At 49.6% G+C, this 25537-nt stretch overlaps 1 protein-coding gene across 1 annotated transcript; it reads left to right on the top strand.

The window, feature by feature from the left end:
- Nucleotides 1-98: 98 nt before the first annotated feature.
- Nucleotides 99-25126, top strand: PALB2 (partner and localizer of BRCA2). Its single transcript, XM_063315111.1, has 13 exons — nt 99-181; nt 3245-3304; nt 3458-3557; nt 6862-8529; nt 8833-9518; nt 10425-10508; nt 11861-12022; nt 13139-13282; nt 14449-14648; nt 14850-14966; nt 16874-16961; nt 18261-18409; nt 24484-25126. The coding sequence occupies exons 1-13, from the start codon at nt 134-136 to the stop codon at nt 24710-24712; spliced, it is 3735 nt and encodes a 1244-aa protein (XP_063171181.1). The 5' UTR covers nt 99-133; the 3' UTR covers nt 24713-25126.
- Nucleotides 25127-25537: the final 411 nt, after the last annotated feature.

The raw sequence follows: 25537 nt of genomic DNA, 5'->3' as shown, positions 1-25537 counted from the left end.
ACAAATGCGGGCGCGGGGGACTCCTTGTAACTCGGGTTTCCATTGGACGCGCCGCGCGGGAGGCGGGCCCGAGCCCTCTCTTTCGCGGTTGGCGCGCAGGTGCTGTGCGCGTGAGCTGCGTCGGTGCGCGAGGATGATGGTTGGGGGCTCCGCGGTTCTCACCCCGCAGGAGAAGGAGCAGGTGAGCGCCGGGACGCCCCTCCAGGCTTCTCCCGAGAAAGCGGGCGGGCGGGCAGTGTGGGGAATCCGCCTACCACGTGCGTGTTCGCCTTGAGCGCAGCTTGCGGAACTCACCGCCACGAGCTGCGACGGTGAGGCTGAGAGGATTTTCAGAGGAACTGAGGTACTTTCGTCGCGGAGAAGAAGAGGCTGCCCTCCGGAAAACTTCGGCCACGGTCTCGCAACGCTGCCCACTCGGCGACGGGGCCCGGGTGGGCTCTTGCGAGACGGCTGCAGCCGGGGCGGGGAAACGGTGCACGGGTGGTTTTCCCACGGGATTGCCGCGGGGCGTTTGCCTTTCCCAGCCAAGCCGCCGTTGCCCTTTCTCTGGTGGCTGCGAGCCGTTTGCTCGGGATTCTTACGGGCTGCGCGCGAGTCACTGCAGGCGCGGGCCCGCCGCCATTTCGCGCGACGCCCCGCAAGCAGAAACTTAGCTTGGAGGAGGAGGGCAGCGTCGCGTAGCTTGCAGCGGCTGCGCTGGCCCCTCTTTAGAAAGAAATGGTCTTAATGAGCGCTCGGCTTCCTAGTCAGGTGGGGGTATGCTTGTTCGTTCATGGTTTCAGCATTTAACCGTGACACCAAATTGTGGACTACGTAGTCCCAGTCGTTTATTTATTATTATTATTTTTCAAATTTTGTTACTGCCCATCTCCCCCAAAAGAGGGACTCTGGGCAGTTAAAAGTAATGTACACAGAAACCAGCACATAATCCATAAAACACCAGAATCCATTCCCAAGAATTCCAAGTAAGATAAGATAAAATCTATTAAATTTATATGCCGTCTGACTTCCAGCAACTCTGAGCAGCTTACAGTTATTAAAAACATTTAAAAGCAAAGAACAGTACAAAATAACACAAAAATAGCTCAAGAAAAAGAACAGTGATGGCGAAGAAAACAAGCCTGGAGGGGAACAAAAAGGAAGAAAGGGGAGTCAGTCGTCTTCGCCAAACCCATGGGGGAAGATCCAGGTCTTCAGGGCCTGTCAAAACACCAGTAGGTGAGGGCTGTTCAAATTTGGTGGGGGGGGGGGGGGAACGCCTCATTCCAGAGGGCAGGAGCTGCTACAAAGAAGACACGCTTCCAGGGTCTAGACCAACTTTAAGATGTCTGGACTTCAACTTCAAATGCTGGCTGGGGAATTCTGGGAGTTGGAGTCCAAACATCTTAAAAGTTGGTAAGGTTGAGAAACCCTGGTCTAGACAGATGCATTGTTTAACTGGAGGCACCTGCAGCATGCCAACAATGTCAGGTCAGCTGGGCAGATATATGGCAAGCAGGTGGTCCCTCAAATAACCAGGCCCTGCGTCATGTTGGGCTTTATAGGTAGTGACCAACACCTTGAATTGCACCTGGAAGCAAACTGGCAACCAGCGCAGCTCACAGAATAGGTGTTATGTGGGCACACCAAAGCATGTCCATCACTGCTTGTGCCACATATTATTTAATTTAATATGCAAATTAAAATTGCAACAAAAAGCAGTGGTAAGGCAGCCAACCACCTCCCGCTCAGATCCCCAGATCCCTGCAAAATAGAACTGTCTTCACTGCCCTTTGGAAACCCAAGCGTATGGGGCTGTCTGGCCTCTGGGGACGAGCTGTGCCAGAACAATGGGGCAGCCATTGAGAAGACCTGCTCCAGGCCCCACTTCTCTTGCAGGGAGGGAACCTGAAGCATTTTCTCCCAGATTAAATGTACAGGTTGGCCAGGTTCTGTTGGGGGTGGTCATGGTCCCACAGGTAATGGGATCTTAGTTAACCAAGTGGGGTTTTCTGCATTAATCCCAGCACTTTGGATGTTAAACTGAAACCTTTTGGCACCCACAAAATGGGGGTGAAGCTGCTCTCAAGTGGGCAGCTCATTTTATACCTGCTGCAGTCTCCAGGCAGAGCACATGGCACTAGTTCTGCTGAGGGGCAGGAGTTGCCGTGGCTAAGGCAGTCTGCTCCAGAAAGGGCCTCAACTGGTGTGCCAGCCAAAGTCGGGCAAAGCCCCTGCCCCAGGCTGCCTGATTGAGCAGGGCCCAGGGAGTCTCCTCGGTTGTGGGTCTGCTCCTTCAGGGGTAGTGTGACACCATCCAGAGCTAATGTAGGGGAAGGTGTGGTGCCAGATGGTGTCCACATGAACAGTGCCTCCATTTTGCCCGGGTTCAGTTTTAGATTGTTTCCTGCTGTCCAATCCCTCGCAGCCTTCAATGCATCTCTAGCTTGGCCTAGAGTTATTGTGTAACTGAGGACCATCAGCCTCCTGATGATAGCCTGCCTCAAACTGGCACTGAGCTCTCAGTGGTTCCATAGAGAGATTGAATAGTATTCAGAGAGAGCTGAGTCCTGTGGTACCCCACAAAGGCTTGGCAGGGGCCACTTGGGAAAGAGTGGAATGCCTGCAAAACCTGGGGGGGGGGGCCTGGGGAGTCCTGTAGTCCCTGGCAATAAGTGCCTTTGGGAGGTCCGAACTCCCTTGACGGCTCAGATGAAGATCATCCATCCTCAGCGAACCCAGAAGCCTCCTGGGATCAGCATAAAGACTGCTTGGGAACACTCTCATCTGCCACCCTTGTTGCCTCTGGGGTCCAGAACAGTAGAAATGCCTGCCAGGTCACTGGGAAAATTCCTATGTGCTTCTAAAAGGCAAGTGGATCCATAATCCTACGGGCCCTGTACCCCTGCAGGGATCTATGGTGTCATGTTGACCAGGAAGCGACCTGAGCATAGCAAAGGAGTGCCCACCGTGCCCTCCCTCTTCAGATCTCAGGCTAGTATAAGCTCATGGAAGCCAGGAAGTCTTGAGCCCATCCAGATCCTTTCCCAACTATTTTTAACCCTAAACAAGTTCATGGTGCTAGAAGTGAGCTTTCAGGTTATGTGCAATTATCTTGGGGGGGCTGCTTTATTTTGGGGAGCACATGTGATGTTCTTCACTGTCAGGTCAAACCCAGATAGAGTTAGTGTGGTTGCTGTCTAAACCTTTGAATTACTTTTTAAGTTAATTATGGCAACTACTTAACAATAGTTTTGTCTTCTAGCTGAAAGAAAAGCTGGCCTTATTGAAAAGAGAATACAATAGAACATTTCACAGATTGCAGGTAGGTAAATAAATGTGACTCTCCAGAGCTGCTGAAGGACAGTCTCTTCATCTGGGGAATGCTTGAGGAGCAAAAGTCAGCAAAAATGGACTCATTTCTTGTTGACTAATAAGAGCAGCAATGTGTGATTGCTACCCCTCTTCGTTTTCACAGCGTGCTGAAAGTGCTGTGAAGGTTAAAAATTACATCGAGAAAACTCTTGCAGAGCAAAACCTGCTGCTTGCACAGGAGGAAGCTGCGAAGAACCATGCAGGTAATGCTGAGACAGCATCTGTTGGGCTCTTTGTAGAAATAATTGGGGTGAGGGTCCCTCTTTGATGGATCTTGGGCGGTGGTAGGGCCTAGCTGCCCCCATCTGATCAGACTGGCTAGCACTTGGAGGGAAACCTCCGGGGATGCCACAGCTGTAGACAAGGCTGGGAGATGCCCCAGAAGTAGGAACTGCAAACTGCTCCCATGTTGCTACCCAGAAGTCACCAGGAGTCAAGCTTGACTCAGAGGAGATACGACTGCACATGTCTCTGGAGCCACCTGTTTGGGCTGACCTTCCCCCATTACGGAACCATTCTGCCCTCCTCCAAGCCTGAGTGCTTTGGGGGGTATTCTAAGACCTGAGCTGCTGCTTGGGCTGGAGGGTGGGAGTAAAGAGTAGAGAAGGTAGCCTTGAAGGAGACAGGTAAGATCCGTTGTTAGGGCAACAGGAGGGAAAACATCTCCTAAGTCCAAGAGGAGCAGCTGGGGTTTGTAAGTGACTGCACCTCCCTGATTCACAAGTGTGTAAGAAAGGGGAGGAGGTGCAGCAAATCAGACTTGCAAGATGCTGCTCTTATAGCCAAACCCAACGCAAGTGGTTTTAGCCTTTCTGTGGGGTGGATTTCCTGATCTGTTCTGCCTGGCAGGGCATGGGGCTGAGACAGGAAAGAATAGAGAAGGCCAACCAACCAGATTGATTTTACAGGTAGTCCTGCCTTAACAACTGTTTGTTTAAAGATGGTTTGGAGATACATTGGGGCTAAAAAAGTTACGACCCATCCTTGAAGTTATGACTGTCACACTACCCCTGCGGTCACGTGATCACGAATTGGGGGCTTGGCAACCAGCTTGCATTTATTGATGGTTTGCAGTGTCGTGCAGTCATGTGATCGCAATTTATGACCTTCCCAGCCAGCTTCCAACCCGAAAAATCAATTGGAAACAATTGACTCACTTTATGACCATCGCAATTTGCTTTGACTGCAGCAAAAATGGTTGTAAAATTGGGTCTGGTCATGTGGTTCCCTTGCTTAATGACCGCATCGCTTAACAACCAAAATTCCAGTCTCTATTGTGGTCGTTAAGCAAGGAGTATCTGTATTCTATTTGTAGTGTGCTCCAAGCCTTTATCCGGATCCTTAATCAATTGCTTATCCTTCTCCAGAGCTTTTGAGTGACTCCTTTTCCACCTTCAGGCTGGTCTGGGAGTTGCTCTCTATTTCGACATGTTCAAGGAAGCAGATGTTGAGGAAGGAGAGGAGCTGGGCCGAAGGTGGCTCAACAGCCACACCGTGACTTTTCTCTGCATCCCGTATACAGGGTAGTTCCAAGGATGTGAGGACTGTCACTGCTTGCAAATTGAGCCCAGACACCAGAAACCAAGAAGTTCACTTGAAGTTAAATGCCTTGTGGAATGAGTCCCTGCGTCACAGATACTCCCAATCCTGCAAAATGCCAGGCACAGGATTCACCCATGAGGGAGAATTCATATACTCGTCATAAACACGAAGGCAGTTATTCCCACGCCCTCCCTCTGCAGGAGGTAGAAAAAGGTCATTTCAAAACCAGGAGCAGCAGCAGGGAATCCAGGCTGGGAAAGGCACAGGGTGAACGCGGCTCCTCACCAGCCGCTCCTTCAAGTTTGGATTTTCAAGAAGCTGGAAGCCCTAGAGCTGAACGAGACCTTCTTGGCCTTCTGGTGCAACTCCTTGCTCAGAGAAGGATCCATGCTGGCTGGGAATTCTGGGAGTTATGTCCACACATCTTACAGTTGCCAGGGTTGAGAAACCCTGCTCTGGAGCACCTCTGACCATCCAGCCTCTGTTTGAACACCCCTGGCATTCAGGTGGCAGGCTGTTCCACTGGACGAGACCTCACCCTGTCAGGGAGTTCCTCCTCACGTCTGGCCTGAGCCTCCTTCCTTAGAGGACTTCCCTAGTTCTGGTCCTGCCCTCTGGGGCAACTAAGGGTATGTCTGCTCCCTCTTCTGCATGACGGTCCTTTAGATTTCTGAAGACGACTATCGTATTTCCCCTTAGCTGTTTCTTCTGCAGGCTCAGCATACCAATAACTGTTCCTCGGAGGGTTTGGTTTTCTGACCCGTCACCATCTTGTATCCCATCTCGGAACTCGCTCTGGTTTGTCACTCTCCGTTCTGTACTCTGGTCCCCCTAACTGGATGCAGTATTCTAAATGGGGGCTGACCAGGGCAAAGTAGCTTAGCACAATTAGTTCCTATGCTCTATGCTCCTATTTATGTGCCCCAAGATAATGGTTGCCCTTTTAGCTGTTGCATCACTGCTGGGTCATGCTGAATCATAGTACATGAGGAGACTGATCCTTTTTACAGGTACTACTGCCAAACTAGGTTTCCCCCATCCTATATTTGTGCCTTTCATTTTTCCTATCCAAATGCAGAATGTTATATACATCCTGTTAAATCCCATTCTGTTCATTTCAGCCCACTGCCTGTTTCAGTGTTTTTGAATCTTCTTTTTGTTGGAGGAGAGCAGGGTTAGTCTGTGGTGGCAAAAATTCAGAAAGAGTCTGGCAGCACCTTTTCTGACTAACAAATTTATTAAAAGGCAGAAGCTTTCCTTAGCTGCAGCTCACTTCATCAGATGTACAGAGTAGCTAGAGTGATGCAGGATTTAAATTGGGGTGAGGTAGGGGGTGGTTGTGCAGATGCAGGTTATGCAGTTTACAAGTACAGGTAGTCCTCACTTAATGACCACAGTTGGGACCAGAATTTCGGTTGCTAAGTGCAACAGTCATTAAGCAAATCCAACCCAATTTTACGACCTTTTTTGTGTTGGTTGTTAAGTGAATCACCCGGTTCCCCTTGATTTTGCTTGCCAGAAGCTGGCTGGGAAGGTCGAAAATGGTGATCACGTGCCCACGGGATGCGTCGGTCATAAATGCGAACTGTTTGCCAAGCGCCGAAATCATGATCACGTGACCATGGGGATGCTGTGATGGTCATAAGTGTGAGAACCAGTCATAAGTCGTTTTTTCCAACACCATTGTAAGTCTGAACCATCACTAAATGAATGGTTGTTAAGTGAGGACTACCTGTAATTACATGCAAAGATGCTGTCTCTCTTGATTCCTAGACCCAAACTGAGTCAGATGAATCAATATTCTGTTTGTGTGGTCCTGTGGAAAAGCTCAGCTTCTCATGCCTGATCTCTCTTCAACCAGAGCTTTTTCTAATAAACACTCCTTTTATAGCATTCTATCACTTTCTGCTGAGCTGTGTGCTTCCCAGGGGGAAAGCAGCTACCCAAGAACTTTTTCCCTTGCAGGAAGCCTCAGTCAATTACCTCCAGGGCCCCCGGAGGAGAGTCTGGCTGAAATCTTCGAGAGCAGCATTGCAGAGGCCGGGTGTGTCCCCTTTAAGCCCAAGGCCTTTGAAGGCAGCTTGCCAGAAATGACAGGTTCCAGAAGTACCCATCAGGCTGGCAGAAGGGTGCTTTTTAATTCTGTGGGCCCTCCTCCTGAGATAAATTGCAGCCTGCACTCCGCCAGTAGGACCACTGGGCAATGGAGAGGAACGCTCTCTTTGGCGAAGGGAAGAGAATCGGTGTGGGAGGCACATCAGAGAGGTACTGACTGCCAGCTGGAGCATGAGACAGCCGTGGCCCAGGGCACGGGGTCGCCAGTCTTCAAGAAAAGAAGCAAGGTCTTGGAAACTGGCCAGGGGAGCCCCCCAGAGTCCTCACTGCCAACTGGCAGAGGAGGAAGCAGCCATGTTACTCCTGAAGTGCTGCACCCAGACCGTGAACAGGGAATGTTGGTGCAAAGTGATGTTCCTGGGGTAACGCAGCCTCTTCCTTGTGTCCTGTCATATGGGAGTCGAGTGTACTTAGTTGACCATGTGAGCGAAGGGAACGTTTATCGTTTGGATGACTCGGCTGCTATGAACATCGCTTTATGTGCAAATGTGCAGAATGAGGAGAGAGAATCTGTCCAGGTGGAAAAGGAGCCCAGAGGGGTGGCCAAGGAAGATCCAGGAGGATTAGTGGACCTAGCCGTGGCCAGTGACGCTGTCCAAGGAGTCAGAACTCTTCCTAATTCCCATAGAAGTGACCTTGATAATGGAGACCCCCCCACCAAGAAGACAAGTAGACAGGATGAAGGGCACAGTCCTGAAGTGGGGTCAGCTCCCCTGGAAGGGGTCACTCCCAGTGAGAAGATGCTGAGCTCCTGCACAGTAGTTGAGGGACTCATGTTTCCAGTTGAATATTATGTGAGGACGACGCGGCGGCTCTCCAGTCGCCAGGAGGAGGTGAACTTGGAGGCAGTCATTCAGAGCCACCTGGGGAAGGGCAGAAAGGGCCGGAGGGTGACCCGCAAAGAGCAGGCGGTGAATCTGGCCCAGTCCTCCCAGGATGTCCCCAAATGCGATGATCGGCTGATCTTGCCTCCCAGCCTGCAGGGGGACACTTCTGCTCAGCCCCCCGGTCTCTCTCCAAAGAGTCCCCCTCGGCCCGGCAAAGGCCAGGTACGGTGCAGGAACGGGCAACGGCTGAGGTGGAGGACCAAGCAGAGGACTTCCTTCAGCTCATGCAGGGCTCAGTTGGAGAACTTGGAAGGGGCGGCCCCCCAAGCATTGGTTGATACTGTGGAAGAATTCCATAAGGGGAAAGGAAACTGCTCGCGTGGAAGCAAGGCAGCAGCTGGCAGCCATGTGGGCAGCAAGTGGAGTAGCCGGAAAGGGCTAGAGGGGCCCGTCCTTTTGGCTGGCATAAGTCAGGGGGCTGAGTTCCAAACAGCCCAGTGCTCCGTCCCCAGTGGCCGGAGCAGCCAGGGAGGTGGTGAGGAACTGCCTCTCTCTGCAAGGAAGCCTTCTGGACAGACTGGGGGTCCCCATTGCACCGGTCCCGGGCTGGTCTGGCAGGGCAAGTCCTCTTTGCCCCTGTTGGAGACCCTGGTGGCCTCCCTGGGATGCACAGTGAGGCAAGCCTCCCCAGGTAGGTTCCCAGGCTGCCTTACTGCAGGGCTTAAGGGAGCACCAGGGTGGTGTTGGGAGCACAAGCCCACCTGCGCCAAGGGCAGAACTTCCTGGGCAGCCATCCAGAGACCTGCTGTGCTTCGGAGCAGCGTGCAAGGCTGAGGGCTGCACCTGGTATGGGCAATGGGTGGCCATCCTCTCTCCTTGTGTGTTACAGGGATGAGCAGGGGGAAGGTCTTTTAAGCCAATTCCTTGGGGGCTCAGCAAATTGAGGTTTGGGTCTTGCAAAGGTTCCCTTTGGCTGTTTGTTCTGTGTTTGCAGACAGAAGACGCAGCCCGCGTGTGGGCTGCCGGAGTCCTGCCTCTCCTGGCCTCGTGAGGGTGGGTTCTGCGGCAGCGGCGGTGGCTTTGCCTTTCCTCGCCCAGGACCAAGAGGGGCCCTGTCTTGGTTGGCTGCCTCCCAGCCTGGCCTGCCAAGAGTTCCACTTGCCTGATGAGGAATTTGGCCACTTGAAGTCCAAGAAGCTCAAAGTCTGTCCTGAGGAGCCGCTGGGGATTGGTGATGCTGGCAGGTTTGGTGAGGGGCCTCCGAGCACTGCTGGGGAGGCCCCTCTTGAGGAAGGAGTGGCGTCAGAGCAGAACCTCACTCCTGGAATGGGAGAGGTGCCACCGGCTCTTCCTTCCCGTGAGCTGCTCCTCTCCCCAGCCTCAGAAGGTGGACGGAGCCTGCTGCCATCCCTGCGGGCCACCCTGGATTTTCCTCTTGTGGGGGCAACCCCAGCACCCCTGGCTCTGCAGCACAGGGAGTCCTCCCCAGACACGCATCGGGTCTCTCCTCCGCGAGCGGCTGCGGCAGCTTCTTCCTTCCCAGAAAGCGGCACGGGGCTGCCTGGCTCCCCGGACTGGGTCGGGATCAGCAGGAAGGCCGGGGAGGAAGCCGCCAGCCGTGAGGAGGAGCAGCTGCCAACTGAGGAGCCAGTTGAGCGTGACAAGGAGCCCCCCCTGCAGGTAGAGGGGGACATCTGGGACACACCGGTTGCTGAGGTGAAGGAATCCCCTTGGGGGATGCAAGGAGGGCACCGACAGAAGCCCTGGCAGACATTCTTTCTAAGCTGGGGGCCATGTCTAAGCCCCTTGTGCCCCTCTTCTCGGCTGCTGCAACCCCCAGTGCATGGCTCCTCTGGGTCTTGGCTGGCTCAGCTCCCCACAGCCCGTTGTCCAGTGGCTGTTTCTGCTCTCTTCTTCCCGGCTCTGCTTTTCCGTTCTTTGGCCCGACGGCCCCTCTGCTGCTGGCTTGGCTATCCTGCTCTGGCCTGGTTGCTCAGTCTGCTGATTGGACTTGCCTTCTGGTGCTCAGAGTCCCTGCCTGAGCAGGTGGCCAGCCACTTCTGTCAGCTGTCCTTTTCTCCTGTGTTCCTTGGAGCAGCTGAGTCAGTGGCTGGCATCTTAGAGCCCTTTATTGATCCACACTGAAGAATTTAATTTAGGAAATTGCCTTGCTTTTGTGTGCAAGGGTATTCTTTTTGTTGTAGCAGAAAGCTGGAATCCAGAGTACTGTGTATGTTCTATTTCAGACCCACCATCTTGCCTTTCTGAGAAACCATTGTTTTGTTCAGTTGGTGAACACTGTGATTGCTCCCCTGACCTGGCAGCCACTTTGTCACCAGGTCTGCTGCCCATTTCCCATAAACCCAAATGAATGAAGGACCCTCCCAACATTGGAGTCTGACCTCCCTTGCAGGGCAGACCCTCCCATGCTTTTGCCTGGAGGCAGATGGAGATGGACCTGCATTCCAGGGTGGGAAAGGGGGGCCTCTTTCAGGGTGAAGCTGCTTCCCAGAGGGCACTGCAGGTGTGTGGTTGGGGTCCTTGAACCGAGAGAACTGGAGCATCATTTGCCATTTGTTTTCACAGAACAACACGGCAGATGATGTCCTGCAAGTGGCACTGGGGGGCATTCGGAGAGAAAGCAACTTGAAAATGACTTCAAAACTAAAGGTTAGAGACAAACTCTTAAAACACTACAATATTTTTTATTGTCAGCACCCCATGGTTCCCCTGGTAATGGAGTGCGTGCGTGTCATGCCCATCCTGCAGAACCATTAGCCCCAGAGAAGTGGATTTCCTCTTGAGGCTGGACAGACGCTCTGGAGCAGCGCTGCGGTCCTGCCTGTGCCGCCTGAGGAACAGCAACAGACCTGGGCTGTTGTCGCTGTTACTGGGCTGGCAGTGTGACCAAGAGGGCATTGGGCTAGTTGGGGCGCTTTCCAGCAGTCCAGGCTCTTGCAGGCATAGAAGGAAAAAGGGTGCCGTGTGGAGTGAAACTTTGAGGGAATTCTGCATTCCTTTTGCCTTCGCTGGCCCCATTTCCCTCTTGGATAGAGGGCAGAAGATGGTGGTTTTTGCTCTAAGCAGGGCTCCAGTCAAGCCTGGGATGCCCAGGCTGTGCAGGGCTGGGAAGCAGGGAATGCTAAGGGCAGGTTTGTGAGCAGGGCAGAGAGACTTTCCCCACTACGAAGTAGGCATGCCTGCTAACTAGCATTTATCTGTTTGCTTATTTATTGTGTCTGTTTATGTACTGCTCCCCTCCCAAGATTCTGGGTGGGTTACAAATGCAACATACGGCAGAATACAATGGCATCTCATGAGGCAAGGGCCACAAAAGCACCCTTCTGATGAAAGCAGGGTGGCAGCCAAACCTGGCAGCTTGGCGTCATCACTAAAGATTCAAAACTGCACCTGGATGAGGCAGAGGCAGCGGGGGGTGAGGGGCCAGAGTGAGAAGCCCAGAAAGCTTGGGCCCTTCATGAGGCAGGGGCCAAAGTGTCGTGCTCGGTGCTAGCGCAGGATGGGCTGTGTGTGGTGGAGAAGGACCCTGGGCTGTGCCACGTGCGGCTTCGTAGGTTCAATCTGGCGCTTTGGATTGGGCTTGGAAAGCTGCTGGCGGCTGGCGCCAGAGTGCAGTGGTCGTCCTGCAGCAGCCATCTCCCCTCTGGTGGCCTGGTTGCAGCATCCTGGATGGTCTTGTTTTCGGAGGCGACCCAGATAGAGCCTCCTGCAAAAGGCTAGATGCCCAGAGGTAGCTGGGACAGTTCCCACCCCCGGGCATCCCAGCTCAGGAAGGGCTGTGGCCGGCCCCCATCTAGGCTGGAGAAGCTCTCTTGCCGAGAGGGCCGGCTGCTGTGGAGGGGCTGCAGCTCCCCGGGCCATCTCTCCGGAAGAGGCCCCAGCAGCTTCCCTTCCACTCCCTCCGTGGTGCGCATCTGGAACAGCCCGGCCCCATCCAGCGGTCGGCTCCTGCTGCTCTCCAGATCTTCTGAATAATCCCGCTTCCTCCCCCTCTTGGTCAGGATAGCTCTGGCTCCTGCTTGGTGGACGTGCGCGCTGTCTGGTGGGAAGCTGCTGACTTAGCAGAAATGTGTGTTGTGACAGCTGAGGAGACATCTGTTTCTCTCTGGAGGCCTCTGGATCTTGGCCAGTGGGGGATGGTGCACACCTGGCACTTTACAAAGGTAGGCAGGGCTGCTGCCATGTTGGCTGCTGTGCGTGGTGCCCGGTGGACCAGACTGGAAACGCAGCCAGATATGCTAATTCTGCTTTATTGTAAGATTGCATTAACAGAATCTTGCAAGTCTGAAAGTACAGTCAGAAAAGTTAGGGAGGGTCCCTCCTGAGCCTCTTGCCCAATCCCCAATGCAGCTGCAGGCTCAGCGCCCTCTTATCTGACCGTCCTCAGCGGCATCTCTTCGCCCGTCTCCCAAGGTCTCTCCCACAGGCCATTACAGGTGTCCCTTGGGCCACCCCCGGCTGCCAGTGTCTGGGGGCAGAGGGAGGCCTCTAGAACAGCTGCCCTCTGGGGCTTTGGCTTCCTCCTCTCCAGTGTCTTCTGAACACAGAACGCCCACAGACATGTGCGCACACTTGTCCTGGAGTGCATTCCTGGCCCACTGAAAAATGTCCAAAGATTTGGCCCTGCTTGTTTGCGTCTCTTTAGGGCTGTGAAATTGTGGGTGTGGCTTGCATATGTGTGTTTAATGTCTCCAAGACTTAGCTCTGTGAAAACAGCAAAACTGAAGGAATGTTTTTATTACGGCTAAAGGCCACAAGCTTAAAATAGCTGGCAAGGTGTCCTGACAACAAATAGTATAAAATAAAAGAGATAACCGTAAAACCTGCATAAGCTTCTTTGCTGCAACTGTGGAGCCCTGGACCCTCGTTACCTGCTGCCACGCCCTACAGGCTGCCATTGCAAATTGTGCTGTCTGAGAGGTTGCTTTGTGAGTGACCAAGTGAGCCAGAATTCACCTGGGTGGCGTGTGAAGAACAAACTATTCAGCATCCTGCAGTTTGCAAGCGGCCCCCCATTTTGGGCGTCTGTGTGAGAACCAGGCATCTTTTGCTGGTTGTTTATGCCTGGAGTGGAGACTCTGCAGTTGTCTGAATATTGCTTAATTACGGGACCTAGTCAGCACAGCCAAATTGTGCAATGCTGGGGATTGCAGCTCAGTGGCATCTGGCGGGCCATGCCCCCCCCACCCCGCTTTCTTTATTCAGGCTGGGTCCAGGGAGGAGGGAGAGGTCTGGCCTGGAAGGGGAGAAGTGTTAGTTCTGTTGCTCTCTTTCTGCAGTTTCCAGTTATCCAAATCGTTCCCCTGCCAGGTGCTCACAGCGTGGTGTGTGTGGTGCTGGGACACCTGGAGGCATCAGAGATAAGGCAAGTTGTAAAACCTGCAGGGCTTCAGGTTATGTCTTTCTCAGCAACAAATGGAACCTGAGGTGTTTAAAATGCTATGTCCTTTCATTCTCAGACTAACAACAAAATTGGTTTCATAAGGTTTTTTCCTTGAAACAAATCCGATCATTAGCTTTAGCGCCCGAGAGAAGCAATTTGGTGCTTTTGCGTTATTCAGGCAATTGTAAGCAAAGTTACAGGTACATCAACGTGACCCTTTGCGCAAAAGGAAGCACCTGAAGTTTCCATGATTTGATTTCTGTGGTTGTCCACCATCTCATTCCTACTACAGGTACTAAATAACAATAACAACGTTTTAATTGATTGAATGAAACAAATAGTGGAACCTGTGGCTCCACAGTCAGTTCCCCAAAGCCTCCCGGAGAAGCCAAGTGTCTACTAGCTTCTGGAGGGCTGTGAGGGACGGGGGTGTTCTCCCCTGAGCGGACAGGCTGCTCCACTGAAAACACCACCCTCGCTGGGCTTTTTCCTGTTGCATCTGCTGCTAAGCAGGCCCCCACTGACCACCTGGGGTGGGGCAGATGAGAAGGGCATGAGTGAATGTCTTCAGAGCATCCCATTCCAGATCAGCCTGGAACTGGTGTACCAAGGTGGAGCAAAGGCCCTCCTGGCCACAGCTTCCACCTGCTCATTGAGCAGGAGCTGTGAGGCCAGGAAAACCCTCAGATCACAAACCCTTTCGAGTCAAAGATGATTCAGTCCTGGAGTCAGAAGGCTTCTGAAGTAACAGCCCCTCCATCTCGCTTGGGTTGAGTCTGAGCCTGTTTCTCCCCATCCAGACCCTGACAGCCTCCAGGCACTGGGACAGGACTTCTCCCGCGTCTCCCCTTGGGCCTGGGGTGGAGACGTACAGCTGGATATCGTCAGCATATTGAGGATACCTCATCCCAAACTGATGGGTACACTTTGTGGCCTTCGGCAGAATGAGACAGACACCATTTCCTTATTAATTTCTGTGAAAAAGTTGAGAGTCCCTTTAATCTTATTCAGAGGCAAGGGTCCAAACTCACCATTTATATATCTAGCATTGCAGATGGGAAGTGTTTGATGGGCAAATTCTGTAGCCCATTTTTCTTTCAGAATACCTTATTGGCATTTTTATTAGTATGTTACCCCCACTGTAGTAAGTTTTGCTAGAATTGCTGTAATTGACATTCCATGTTAACTAGTTTTGTTGCCTGTTAAGTAGACCTAAGATCAGAGGGAGACTTCTGTTCTTCTAGGCTTTTGTTCCATTCTTCTGAAGATGGCTGTGTTAAAGAACAGGTGGTCAAAGATGGAAACATAAACGCTGTTCTTGGTCTGAGAGACAGGAAGCTGGTCAGTAGCTGTTGGTCACTCCAAGGTCAAGAAGTGGAAGTCTTTTCTTTCTCTGAGGTGGGAAGGTGAGGAATGACTGATTTTGTATGGTAAGCCTCCTTGGGAAGACCCCCATCTCAGAAGACCTCTCAGAGATAAAATCAATACAGCGGGGAAGGGAAGCAGACTAAGGACTGGACAAGGGGGTGTAGGTGGACAATAGTGAGTTCCTTTTCCATCCCTGTAAACTGAGTGCTGGAAATCAGGAGAACCTATTTATTTTGCAGGAGCAACAAGAGATGGGCTTTGATGCCTCCAGAAGAGACCATTTTGGCTTTTGCCGATGTAGCTGGAGTACAGGAGGCTTTGCTTGGAATGACAGCCATGAACTGCATCGTACTCTGGTGAGCCTCTTTGGAACTGATGCCATGGTCTGAATCAGGGAAGTCTCCACTGGCCCAGCTGTTTTTCTTCATTAAAATTCTGAGTTTTAATTCTATAAAGATGTTACAGCAGATAAGACATAAAAACAAACTTACGTATAAACTATAATGCTATTATAAAAAATGTTCTATGCATAAAAGGAAAAGCTTGAAACTAACTGAAAAGTGGTGGGGAGAACTGAAATAACTGAAAAAAAATTAAAAAACTAGGGACAAAACAAAAAGAAATCTCAAGATTTCAAGATTCCAATATCTTTCTTAAGTACAGAAGTTTTAATTATGTATTTATGCAGATCTTTACAATTCAAATTTTAAAAACTAACCCTAGACCATATTGCCCAGAGTCGCTCTTTGAGTGAGATGGGCAGTGACATTATATATATATATATTTATTTATATACACACACACACATTTTTATATATATATATATATATATATATATATATATATATATATGTATATATATATATATATATATATAATTTATATATATATATAATTTATATTTATATTTATATTTATATATATGGAATCAAATATTGTCCAGCCTTGCCTCTCTGTCGAAACAAAGCTAATTTGAAGATTGAGAGTTGACAAGTTCCACTAAACCAAGATATAAAATCTGGTACACAGACATCTTTCCAGGAATAACTGTCAACTGTATTTATCAAAGTTCTTCACAAATGGAAAAATTCAAAGTTTTTAGAATATAGTTTGACAACACACTGACATGTGTGAACCTTAACATCCTCCCCAGAACCCAGTTTACAACAGCAGTAATACCTAACTAATAAGGAACTACCACCGGATGTGACCATAATATCTCCAGCCTAGAAAGGATGATAGCTAACTATTTTTGAACATCCTTTGAAGAGTTCAATAGATCTGAAAAGAGTATTTTTGCTGAATCAAATGAGTTTTTAGATTGTACTTGATTACAAAGAGAAATGAATTAAGAATGTTTAATGTGATTCAAATATTACAATCAACCACATTCAGTCCTAAAACTTGAACATTTTTACTGGAATCCTCGTTAACTGCTTCAAGGCATGGAATGTTAATAGTGTATGTTTGTCTTGCATATTCTGTATTGCCAGCAGACTCATTCTGGGATGCCTAAAGTGCTCAGTGTTGTATCTGAGCAGGATTCAGCCTTCCTTCCTGGCTTTTCTGATGATGGATGGAGATTAAGGGAGGGTGGTCCTACCTCTGTCAAAGCTACTTGCCGATGCCATACATTTTTTCATTCACAGCCAGTGTCTGTTTTTACCTGTCTGCTTTTACCTGGAGAAAATTCTTTGTGAAAATGAGAGCAGGAAATCACCATCTTGCCCTCCCCCGTGGGTTTGGCCACCGGGTGGGGGGGCAGGGAGTGGCTCCTGAAGAGCCCACGGTGGCTCACGAAGGTGGGGCAGGCCTTGCTTGAAGCCCTGTGGACTGGTTAGCTGGGGGTCTGCAACCTATGTATCTTTGTCTATATAGAGAACTACTGTAGATACTGTATTTCCAAGATGTAGTAATTGGGCTGGGGGGAAGGGTCATTATTTATTCGAATCGCTTATTTGGTCGATATGATACCATCCTTATATAGCTATTGAATGAGTCAAGTAGTGCATTTTAGAAAGAAAAACTCCACTACTTTGCACATTCAGTTTTGCTGATTTTGTTTTGCCAGCACCCAGGAAGTGGATCCCTGTTAGGAGTAGAGAGGAGGTGACTCAGCATGGCAAGGCATCCATCCGCAACATGAGCCAGGTCTCTGGTCTCTGCTGGGCAGGGTCCTCAGCCACCCAGCTGCAGGGACTTGACTTCCTGCTGCGGGGAACTCTGGGGGCAGAAGCAGTGATGGCCTTTTTGCTTCATGCAGGAATCTGGGAACTGGACAATTGCTGAAGAAGATGCCTGTGGGTTGGTCTTTCCCTGCGTCCGTCTGCCACAAGGCCTACTCAGATTCGGTAGGTCCCTTAAGGCAAACTCTGGGGAACACAGAAAGCGTCTGCTGGTTTTTTTGTGGGGGGAGAGGGGTTCTGCTCCTCCTGTTGCTGAGTTTTCCCGCACTTGCTTTGGCTGTCTGCTCAGAGCACACTTGAGGCTGTGTCCAGCCTTGGGATACGAACAGGTGCGAGTGGCATTTCCAGTTTTGCATAAGAGAGACTGCAGCTGCTTTTGTGAGTACTGTGGAGGTACTGGGAGTTAGCCAGGATCTAGCATCTATCCAAGGAGAAGTAACAGATCCCTTTCGCAGAACTTTAGTATCTGTAAAAATCATATTAGTTAGCAACAAGTGAGGCAAAATAATTAAATCACAACTTTGCCAACTGATTATATTTTAAATTACATTTAATAACCAAAGAGAGGGAAGTTCTGAATTCTGGAGTGGGACTGAAAATTCATTCTGACTGATTGCAGCCTGAGGTAGGCTGTTGCTGGGGGTTGGGTCCAGGATGTGGGGCAATGCCAGCTGGGAGACGTTTGGGGGGCTGTTCAACAGGCTGTTGGTGGACCTTTTCCACAGGCATCTTCTAGGAAAGGGATTTGTCACACTTTCCCTGAGGCCTGACCAAGTGAATATATTTGGATAAGTAGCAAATGTTTGGGGTTGATTTCTTAGAGATAGGGAAGTGTTTAGAAGTCCAGGGTTTTAAGATTGTGAGTTTGGGGAGATTTGAAGGATGTACGTTGCTTTTAAATTCTGGTATGTTTCAAACCCTCGGAATCGAGCAGGCCAGAAGCAGAGAAGATCTCAAAGGATAGCTTCATATAACGTGCTGTGTCTAAACAAGTAAATCATCTTATGACTCAATCTGTTGGCCAAGATGTAATGGAGAGGCAGTTTGGTGTAGTGGTTAAAGGCACCAGGCTAGAAGCAGGGAGGCCATGAATTCTAGTCCCGTCTGAGACACAAAAGACAGCTGGGCCAGTCCCTGCTTCTCAGTCCCAGGAAGGAGGCAGCCAGGACAAATCATTACTGAAAATATTGGCAAAAAACCCCCAAAAACCCTGCAGGGACACATCCAGGCAGACTAACTTGAAGGCACACAAAAAGAAGAAAAAAACGGGGCGGGGGGGAAGGTTCTGACAGTCTCCTGAGATGGTAACCGGCTTTCCCTCAACCTACCCAGCCCCTTTTGTGCAACCCCAACTTAAGTGTTGTTTAAGGACCACCACGTGAATGCCTTTCTTATGTGTCCCATGCTTACCTGCCTGGTAATGGAGCTGACATCTCCATTTGTGTTTTCTTTCTGGTGAATCAGGGCCTCCTCTTCATGGTTTTAAGCCATCCCCATGCCAAAGTGAGCCAGCTGCGTGAGAACCCCGCCTTCCAGATAGTTGCGCTCAATCCCAAGACCGCCAGCAGCTCCAGGGTGATGGTCTTATCCCTGCCCCCAGGGATCCAAGGAAGGCAAGTTGTGACGGGGTGGGTGGTGGGGTTGGGCTCCTGGGAAGCCAGCAGCTTGCAGCCAAGTTAATTTCAGAGTGGGACACCCCTCTGCACTACGCTGTGGGTTGTCTGTCTAGGCTTGTCTTGCCTGCCCTAAGCAGTGACACCCTTGCAGAGTCTCCAGGGGAGGTTTTTATTTTATTTTATTTTATTTTATATTTTATTTTATTTTATTTTATTTATTTTATCTATCTATCTATCTATCTATCTATCTATCTATCTATCTATCTATCTATCTATCTATCTATCTTTACCTTGTCGTGGTGCTGGAGCTTGAGCACCTCAATGATGCCATGAGCTAAACCGTGAAGGGCCACCCAAGACGGGAAGGTCATGACAGAGAGGTCAGACTAAATGCGATCCCCGGGGAAGGTAATGGCAACCCACCCCAGTATTCTTGCCGTGAAAACTAAATGGATCAGTACAACCAGAGATATGTCGGTATACCATCGGAAGATGAGACCCCCAGGTCGGAAGATGGTCAAAATGCTACTGGGGAGGAACAGAGGATGAGCTCAACTAGCCCCAGACGTGATGACGCAGCTAGCTCAAAGCCGAAAGGACGGCTAGCGGCCAACGGTGCTGGTGGTGAACGGCGAATCCAATGTTCTAAGGATCAACACACCATTGGAACCTGGAATGTAAGATCTATGAGCCAGGGCAAATTGGATGTGGTTATTGGTGAGATGTCAAGATTAAAGATAGACATTTTGGGCGTCAGTGAACTGAAATGGGCCACTTCACATCAAATGACCACCAGATCTACTACTGCGGACAAGAGGACCACAGAAGAAATGGAGTAGCCTTCATAATTAATAGTAAAGTGGCTAAAGCAGTGCTTGGATACAACCCAAAAAATGACAGAATGATCTCAATTCGAATTCAGGGCAAGCCATCTAACATCACAGTGATCCAAATATACGCCCCAACCACAGATGCTGAAGAAGCTGAAGTAGAGCAGTTCTATGAGGATCTGCAGCACCTACTGGATAACACGCCTAAAAGAGATGTTATTTTCATCATGGGAGACTGGAATGCTAAGGTGGGCAGTCAAATGACACCTGGAATTACAGGTAAGCATGGCCTGGGAGAACAAAACGAAGCAGGACAAAGGCTGATAGAATTTTGCCAAGACAATTCACTCTGCATAACAAACACTCTTTTCCAACAACCTAAGAGACGGCTTTATACATGGACTTCCTCAGATGGACAACACCGAAATCAGATTGACTACATCCTTTGCAGCCAAAGGTGGCGGACATCTATACAGTCGGTAAAAACAAGACCTGGGGCTGACTGTAGTTCAGATCACGAACTTCTTATTGCACAATTTAGGATCAGACTAAAGAGATTAGGGAAGACCCACAGATCAGCTAGATATGAGCTCACTAATATTCCTAAGGAATATGCAGTGGAGGTGAAGAATAGATTTAAGGGACTGGACTTAGTAGATAGGGTCCTGGAAGAACTATGGACAGAAGTTCGCAACATTGTTCAGGAGGCGGCAACAAAATACATCCCAAAGAAAGAGAAAACCAAGAAGGCAAAATGGCTATCTGCTGAGACACTAGAAGTAGCCCAAGAAAGAAGGAAAGCAAAAGGCAACAGTGATAGGGGGAGATATGCCGAATTAAATGCAAAATTCCAGAGGTTAGCCAGAAGAGATAAGGAATTATTTTTAAACAAGCAATGCGCGGAAGTGGAAGAAGACAATAGAATAGGAAGGACAAGAGACCTCTTCCAGAAAATTAGAAACATTGGAGGTAAATTCCAGGCAAAAATGGGTATGATCAAAAACAAAGATGGCAAGGACCTAACAGAAGAAGAAGAGATCAAGAAAAGGTGGCAAGAATATACAGAAGACCTGTATAGGAAAGATAACAATATCGGGGATAGCTTTGATGGTGTGGTCAGTGAGCTAGAGCCAGACATCCTGAAGAGTGAGGTTGAGTGGGCCTTAAGAAGCATTGCTAATAACAAGGCAGCAGGAGACGACGGCATCCCAGCTGAACTGTTCAAAATCTTGCGAGATGATGCTGTCAAGGTAATGCATGCTATATGCCAGCAAATTTGGAAAACACAAGAATGGCCATCAGATTGGAAAAAATCAACTTATATCCCCATACCAAAAAAGGGAAACACTAAAGAATGTTCAAACTATCGAACAGTGGCACTCATTTCACATGCCAGTAAGGTAATGCTCAAGATCCTGCAAGGTAGACTTCAGCAGTTCATGGAGCGAGAATTGCCAGATGTACAAGCTGGGTTTAGAAAAGGCAGAGGAACTAGGGACCAAATTGCCAATATCCGATGGATAATGGAAAAGGCCAGGGAGTTTCAGAAAAACATCTATTTCTGTTTTATTGACTATTCTAAAGCCTTTGACTGTGTGGACCATAACAAATTGTGGCAAGTTCTTAGTGGTATGGGATACCAAGTCCTCTTGTATGCCTCCTGAAGAATCTGTATAACGACCAAGTAGCAACAGTAAGAACAGACCACGGAACAACGGACTGGTTTAAGATTGGGAAAGGAGTACGGCAGGGCTGTATACTCTCACCCTACCTATTCAACTTGTATGCAGAACACATCATGCGACAAGCTGGGCTTGAGGAATCCAAGGCTGGAGTTAAAATCTCTGGAAGAAACATTAACAATCTCAGAGATGCAGATGATACCACTTTGATGGCAGAAAGCGAAGAGGAACTGAGGAGCCTTATGATGAAGGTGAAAGAAGAAAGTGCAAAAGCTGGCTTGCAGCTAAACCTCAAAAAAACCAAGATTATGGCAACCAGCTTGATTGATAACTGGCAAATAGTGGGAGAAAATGTAGAAGCAGTGAAAGACTTTGTACTTCTAGGTGCAAAGATTACTGCAGATGCTGACTGAAGTCAGGAAATCAGAAGACGCTTTATCCTTGGGAGAAGAGCAATGACCAATCTCGATAAAATAGTTAAGAGCAGAGACATCACGCTGACAACAAAGGTCCGCATAGTTAAAGCAATGGTATTCCCTGTAGTAACATATGGCTGTGAGAGCTGGACCATAAGGAAGGCTGAGAGAAGGAAGATAGATGCTTTGGAACTGTGGTGTTGGAGGAAAATTCTGAGAGTGCCTTGGACTGCAAGAAGATCCAACCAGTCCATCCTCCAAGAAATAAAGCCAGACTGCTCACTTGAGGGAATGATATTAAAGGCAAAACTGAAATACTTTGGCCACATAATGAGAAGACAGGACACCCTGGAGAAGATGCTGATGCTAGGGAGAGTGGAAGGCAAAAGGAAGAGGGGCCGACCAAGGGCAAGATGGATGGATGATCTTCTAGAGGTGACGGACTCGTCCCTGGGGGAGCTGGGGGTGTTGACGACCGACAGGAAGCTCTGGCGTGGGCTGGTCCATGAAGTCACGAAGAGTTGGAAGCGACTAAACGAATAAACAACAAAATCTATCTATCTATCTATCTATCTATCTATCTATCTATCATCTATCTATCTATCTATCTATCTATCTATCTATCTATCTATCTATCTATCTATCTATCTATCTATCTATCTATCAAATTTATCACCACCCATCTCCCTGGAAAAGGGACTCTGGACAGTTTGCAATAAAACATAGATTAAAAAAACCATATAAAACTATAGAATAAATATAACACATAACAACATATAAGTATGGTAGGAACATGATGGCTAAAAGTTCTCTATGACCCACAAGCTGAGCAGGGCCACTCTAAGGAACTAGCCATCCTCAGATGTGACTATTTTCCCTCCCGCCCCAGGCATAGTGACAAAACCAGGTCTTCAATTGTTTTCTAAAGTCCAGGAGGGAGGGGGCCAACCTCACTTCCGGGGGAAGGATATTCCAAAGGGCAGGAGCTGCTGCAAAGAAGGCCCACCTCATGGACCCCGCCAGATGGAATTCTCTTGCAGATGGGGTCTGCAGCAGGCCATCTCTGCATGACCAGGTGGGACGGGTTGATGGAGTGGGCATCAGACAGTACCTTAGGTAGCCTGGACCCGTGCCATGTAGGGCTTTAAAGGTGATAACCAACACCTGGAATTGGACCCAGAAGCAAACTGGCACCCAGCGCAGCTCGCAGAGCAAAGTAGTAACATGTGCTGATCTTGGGGCACCTAAGATCGCCCATGTGGCTGCATTTTGCACCAGCTGTAGCTTCTGGATACTCTTCAAGGGTAGCCCCATGTAGAGTGCATTGCAGTAGTCTATATGGGAGATAATCAGGACATGAGTGACTGGTTGAAGGCCCTCTCGCTCCAGGAAGGGGCGAAACTGGAGCACAACACAAAGTCGCGCAAAGGCCCTCCTGGCCACGAGTGCCACCTGCACTTTGAGCAGGAGCCGTGACTCCAGGAGGACACCCAAGTTACGCACCGCGTCTGTCTGGGGCAGTGCAACCCCATCCAGAACCAAAGATGACAATTTCCCAGATCCCAAGGAGCCATTAATCCACAGCCACTCCGTCTTCCCCGGGTTCAGCCGCAACCTGTCATTCCCTATTCGGGCCCCCACAGCCCCCAGGCACTTGGAGAGGGTGGTCATGGCATCACTCACTTCACCCAGGATGGAGATGTATAGTTCACCCGTAGTGATGGATGATACCACCCAGAGGTTTCATGTAGATGTTAAAAAGAAGCGGAGAGAGTACCGAGCCCTGTGGCACCCCACAGAGGAGGGGCCGCGGGCTGGATCTCTCGCTCCCTTACAACACCGACTGAGACCGACCCCGGAGGAAGGAGGTGAACCAGCGCAGAACCACACTGCCCACCCCCACTCCTAAGTCGGCCCAGAACGATACCATGTTGATGGTATCGAAAGCCGCTGAGAGGTCAAGAAGAGCAAGGATGGATGCACTGCCTCCATCCCACTCCCGCCAGAGGTCATCCATAAGTGCGACTAATGCTGTTTCTGTCCCATAACCGGGCCTGAAACCTGACTGACAGGGGTCTAGATAATCCGTTTCATCCAGAATCCTCTGGAGCTAACGCCACCACCCTCTCAACCACCTTCCCCAGAAAGGGGAGGTGGGAAACTGGGCGAAAATTGTCCAGTATAGTAGGGTCCAGCAATGGTTTCTTGAGGAGGGGGCGCACCAACGCTTCCTCAACCCACCACTTTGGATCATTCCAGTGTGGACACTGAAGCCCAGGGAGCGCTCCACAGACACCGCGTGACCTTCGCTCCACCTCTTCACCCCCTGGGCAATCGAGCAGGCCCTTCCTGCTTCACTTCCATGGTTGCAGCTTGAGACTCTGATGCTGCCTTCTTCCTGCCTGCCTTGGGGAAGTGTGTGATCTGAGGGCTTCTGTGCTAATTGGGTGCTGCTTCCTTGCCTGATCAAATCTGTCCCCTTGTATACAGATCTGTTGCCCCTGGAGTGCAGCATTCTGACCCCTTGTTGAATCTGCTCCCATTCCCAGGGAGGTCTGAGCTTGCAGGCAGTTGTGGTAGATTCCAGGGCCTGAGCCTTGGAGGCTGGGCGTTGAGGGCTTGGCCCACTCTTCTACTTTAAGACTCAGAAAAGGAGTGGCAATTGCTTTCCGGCGATGGTTGGGAGGGGCATCCAGCGATCAGGGCCACGTGAACTGTGGTCCAGGCAGAACGCCCAGCCAAAGTGGGGGAAAGGGGTAAAATGCAAAAAGGGCTTCTTAAGCCAGTTTCATTTCCAACCAGTTTACACCTGCCTGCAGTGCAGAAAAGCCCCATCTTGAGCCCTGAAATGTAGTTTCGGGGGATGACTATGTTAACCCTTAACCCTGCCACAACTGTGTTGAATTGCCCCTTTCCTCCCTAGCTCTGGACCCATCTTAATGCAGCCATTTTGTGGTGACCTGTGGCTGAGAGCGGATGAAGGGTTGCCCAGAGATATTCCACTGGTGGGAGGTATCCTCTTTTCTGCCCTGATGCTGCTTTACCTGAGCTTCCTTTTTATGCTTGCTCTTCTCCCCAAATATCTGAATGTTCCAAGCATGCGAGTGATGGAGCTCCTGATGACTCTCTTTCTGGCCCTCTAGGTGCTTGGAGTGTGACGTGAGGGACGCTTCAGCAGCAGCTGTCCTGACGTCTGGAACCATTGCTGTGTGGGATTTATTTCTGGGGCAGTGCACGGCGTTGCTGCCCCCCCACTCTGAAGGCAGCTGGACTCTGGCCAGATGGTCAGTCACAGATACTTGCCTGTTGGCTGGGCAAGACGATGGCACGGTTTACCTTTACAGGCACATAGGAAGCCTGCCCTCTGGGTGAGAGACGTGCTCTGTTAGGCACAGATCTGGCTTCCTGCCTTTCGAGAATTCTCTGGAGCTGAATCTGTCTGATGGCAGGTCCCGTGACACATCAAGTTCACAAGGAAGACTCCACAACAGTTTGGTCCAAGAGAAACTCAGAAATTGGGCATGGTCACAAGCCACTTGGAATATTTCTTCTGCAAACGAACCAGAATTAACAGGAGCTACTGGTTGGCTAAATTTCACCTTTTTTTTTTTTTGAAGAAATTGCCTTGTACCTGTTTAAAATGAAACCGAAAAAGCAAGCAACGCATTTTCTTGACTGTTCTTGAATATGTCATTATTTTTTGTAAAAGGTTTCTAGGTTTTTGTTTGAGGAGTGAGCAGGGATAAATAAATATGACAAAAAGTCATCTTTCCAATCAATCAAGTACATTATGGTTTTCACATTGTTTTTGTTCCGATTTCTTTTCATGATAGCACAAAAGCAGCATTCCTGATCATTTTTAAGCCAATCCAGAGGAACGTGACTACAGGTAGTCCTCACCTAATGACCACAACTGGGACCATAATTTTGGTCGCTAAGTGAAGTGGTCATTAAGCAAATCCAACCCATTTTATGACCTTTTTTGTGGTGGCTATTAAATGAATTGCTGTGGGCGTTAAGCGAACCATGTAGTTGTTAAGTGAATCACACAGTTCCCCATCATTTTGCTTGTCAGAAACCAGCTGGGAAGGTTGAAAATGGCAATCACGTGACCATGGGATGCTGCGATAGTCATAAGTGCAAACCAGTTGCTAAGTGCCCAAATCATGATTATGTGACTGTGGGGATGCTGCAACA

This window comes from Candoia aspera, chromosome 14, assembly GCF_035149785.1.
Source record: "Candoia aspera isolate rCanAsp1 chromosome 14, rCanAsp1.hap2, whole genome shotgun sequence".
In the NCBI taxonomy this organism is placed as follows: domain Eukaryota; kingdom Metazoa; phylum Chordata; class Lepidosauria; order Squamata; family Boidae; genus Candoia; species Candoia aspera.
The sequence above is the reverse complement of the archived record's forward strand: the minus strand, read 5'-3'. Positions and strand labels throughout refer to the sequence as shown.

Bases quoted from the DNA above. Each gene is read 5' to 3' on its own strand.
- PALB2 (XM_063315111.1), top strand. From the start codon at position 134: ATGATGGTTGGGGGCTCCGCGGTTCTCACCCCGCAGGAGAAGGAGCAG. The intron at 9,519-10,424 runs GTAGAGGGGGAC...TTGTTTTCACAG, and splicing joins ACAAGGAGCCCCCCCTGCAG to AACAACACGGCAGATGATGT. The intron at 12,023-13,138 runs GTAGGCAGGGCT...CTCTTTCTGCAG, and splicing joins ACACCTGGCACTTTACAAAG to TTTCCAGTTATCCAAATCGT.